Source organism: Cynara cardunculus (genome assembly GCF_001531365.2).
Source record: "Cynara cardunculus var. scolymus isolate 2C chromosome LG 12, CcrdV1, whole genome shotgun sequence".
In the NCBI taxonomy this organism is placed as follows: Eukaryota; Viridiplantae; Streptophyta; class Magnoliopsida; order Asterales; family Asteraceae; genus Cynara; species Cynara cardunculus.
The window spans coordinates 38,285,583-38,287,545 of record NC_037539.1 but is presented as its reverse complement, the minus strand read 5'-3'; the positions used below and the strand labels follow the sequence as shown (position 1 = coordinate 38,287,545).

Below are 1,963 nucleotides of genomic sequence, written 5' to 3'. Positions count from 1 at the left end.
TTATTATTTTTATAAAAAATTATATTATTAAACCAAAAATAAATATACTTTGTTATTAAATATAAATTAAATTATAATAACCAAAAAACGAGAAATATTAAATAGTTAATTTGATATTAATATCGATTTTATTTTTTTCAAAGTTTTATGTTATGTTGAAACTTATATTTCATTCAAAAATAAAACATTATCGCTATCTTAAAACCACGTAAAATCGTGTTATATTGATAAAGACAAAAAAATAAGAAATAAATATTAAAATAAAGATTTATCTCGTTGTATTATGCAAGTACCCTTCTAATACATCAAATAAACAATACTTCATATATAAAAAATCGTTTTTAAAAATTTTTGTCAAATACTTTATAATATATTACAAATAAAAAGCAGCAGACGGCCGTGATCCCCCATTCTCGATGGGAACGGAGCCAATTGTTTGTCTACGATTGCTTGCTCTCCGCGGTGTATTCACCAAAGTCGGCATCTATAAGAACAAMCCACCCACTTCACGTGCTCTTCTCAATCAAGGTTAAAAATGGCCGCTAAACAAGGAGAAAAACAAGTCCAAGAAGATGGGAAAACCCCCCTTCTCACCCCCTRCAAAATGGGAAATTTTGAACTTTCTCACAGGTTGTAATACTCTTTGATCTTCTCACATTTGTCTATTTTCTCTTTTTGGATGCTTTCTACTGTTTTAGTTTATGGGTTTGATTTCATTTACAGCCATATGCTCATGATCTGTTTGATAAAAAGCCAAACAGGGTTTGCATCTTTTTGACTTTTTTTTAKTTGGAAAGAAAGATTCTGTTCATTTTCACCAAATTTAGGTTATCTAGTTATAGTTTTCAAACCTAATTCTTTCCCTTTCTAGCAAGTAGGATTTAGCTYGCTTGATTTCAGATATTGCCTTTTATTTTCCATGAAAAGATCTTGATKCTTTTGAAATACCTATGGAAAACCCCATTTGGTTTTGTAGTCATTGATAGTGTTAATTTATTGAATTTATGTTCTGAATTCATAAGGTTTTCACTAATTTGTTTAATGTGTACAGAGTTGTTTTGGCACCTCTAACAAGGCAAAGATCATGGGGCAATGTCCCTCAACCRCATGCTATCTTATATTATTCACAAAGAACAACCAAAGGAGGCCTTCTTATTGCAGAAGCCACTKGTGTTTCAGATACTGCCCAAGGGTATGCAGATTAATTTATGACTCATCTCCATGAAAATTTACAACTTTCCCTGTTGCCAAATTTCAAAACCCATCATTGTTACTTGTTATGCCATTGATTTTGATTCACAAGATTTCCTTATTTTGTTGGTTTCTTGTTTGAAGGTATCCCGACACGCCAGGCATATGGACAAAGGAACAAGTCATGGCATGGAAACCGATTGTGGATGCGGTTCATGCAAAAGGTGGGATCTTTTTCTGTCAAATTTGGCATGCTGGAAGGGTTTCAAATACCGGTATATCTATACTCTTAACTTGTTCATTATTTCATGTCATTTGTATCTTGAGAATGTTAAAWAATGTAACATAATCATTTCTTCATCTGTTGAACAGGTTTTCAACCAAACGGGCAAGCCCCGATATCTTCCTCAGACAAAGGATTAACACCTAAATTAAGAAGCAATGGCATTGATGTTGCAGAATTTTCAACTCCAAGGAAACTAACAACAGAGGAGATTCCTCTTGTTGTTAATGATTTTAGACTTGCTGCAAGAAATGCAATTGAAGCTGGTAAGACTTATTGATTCTTTTTCTTCTTATCTTTTTAATGATTGAGAACTTTCCATAAATGGAAATGTTGCCATATTTATAGCATTGAGGGAGTACTTTGATGTTAATGACACTAATAAAGTGGCATTATAGAAAACTTGGATAACTGATTTTCACCAAATATGGATCATATAGGTTTTGATGGAGTTGAGATCCATGGCGCTCATGGTTATTTAATCGATCA

General features: G+C 32.4%; 1 protein-coding gene across 1 annotated transcript; it reads left to right on the top strand.

Annotated features, from left to right (window-relative positions):
* Window positions 1-434: 434 nt before the first annotated feature.
* LOC112523905 (putative 12-oxophytodienoate reductase 11) lies at window positions 435-1,961 on the top strand (the record flags this gene model as incomplete). The annotated part of the gene is made up of 5 exons (XM_025133576.1): window positions 435-630; window positions 1,052-1,192; window positions 1,336-1,466; window positions 1,564-1,740; window positions 1,915-1,961. Coding segments are annotated over exons 1-5 (591 nt in total), but the record flags the coding sequence as incomplete, so codon positions are not given.
* Between the last annotated feature and the right edge of the window lie 2 nt (window positions 1,962-1,963).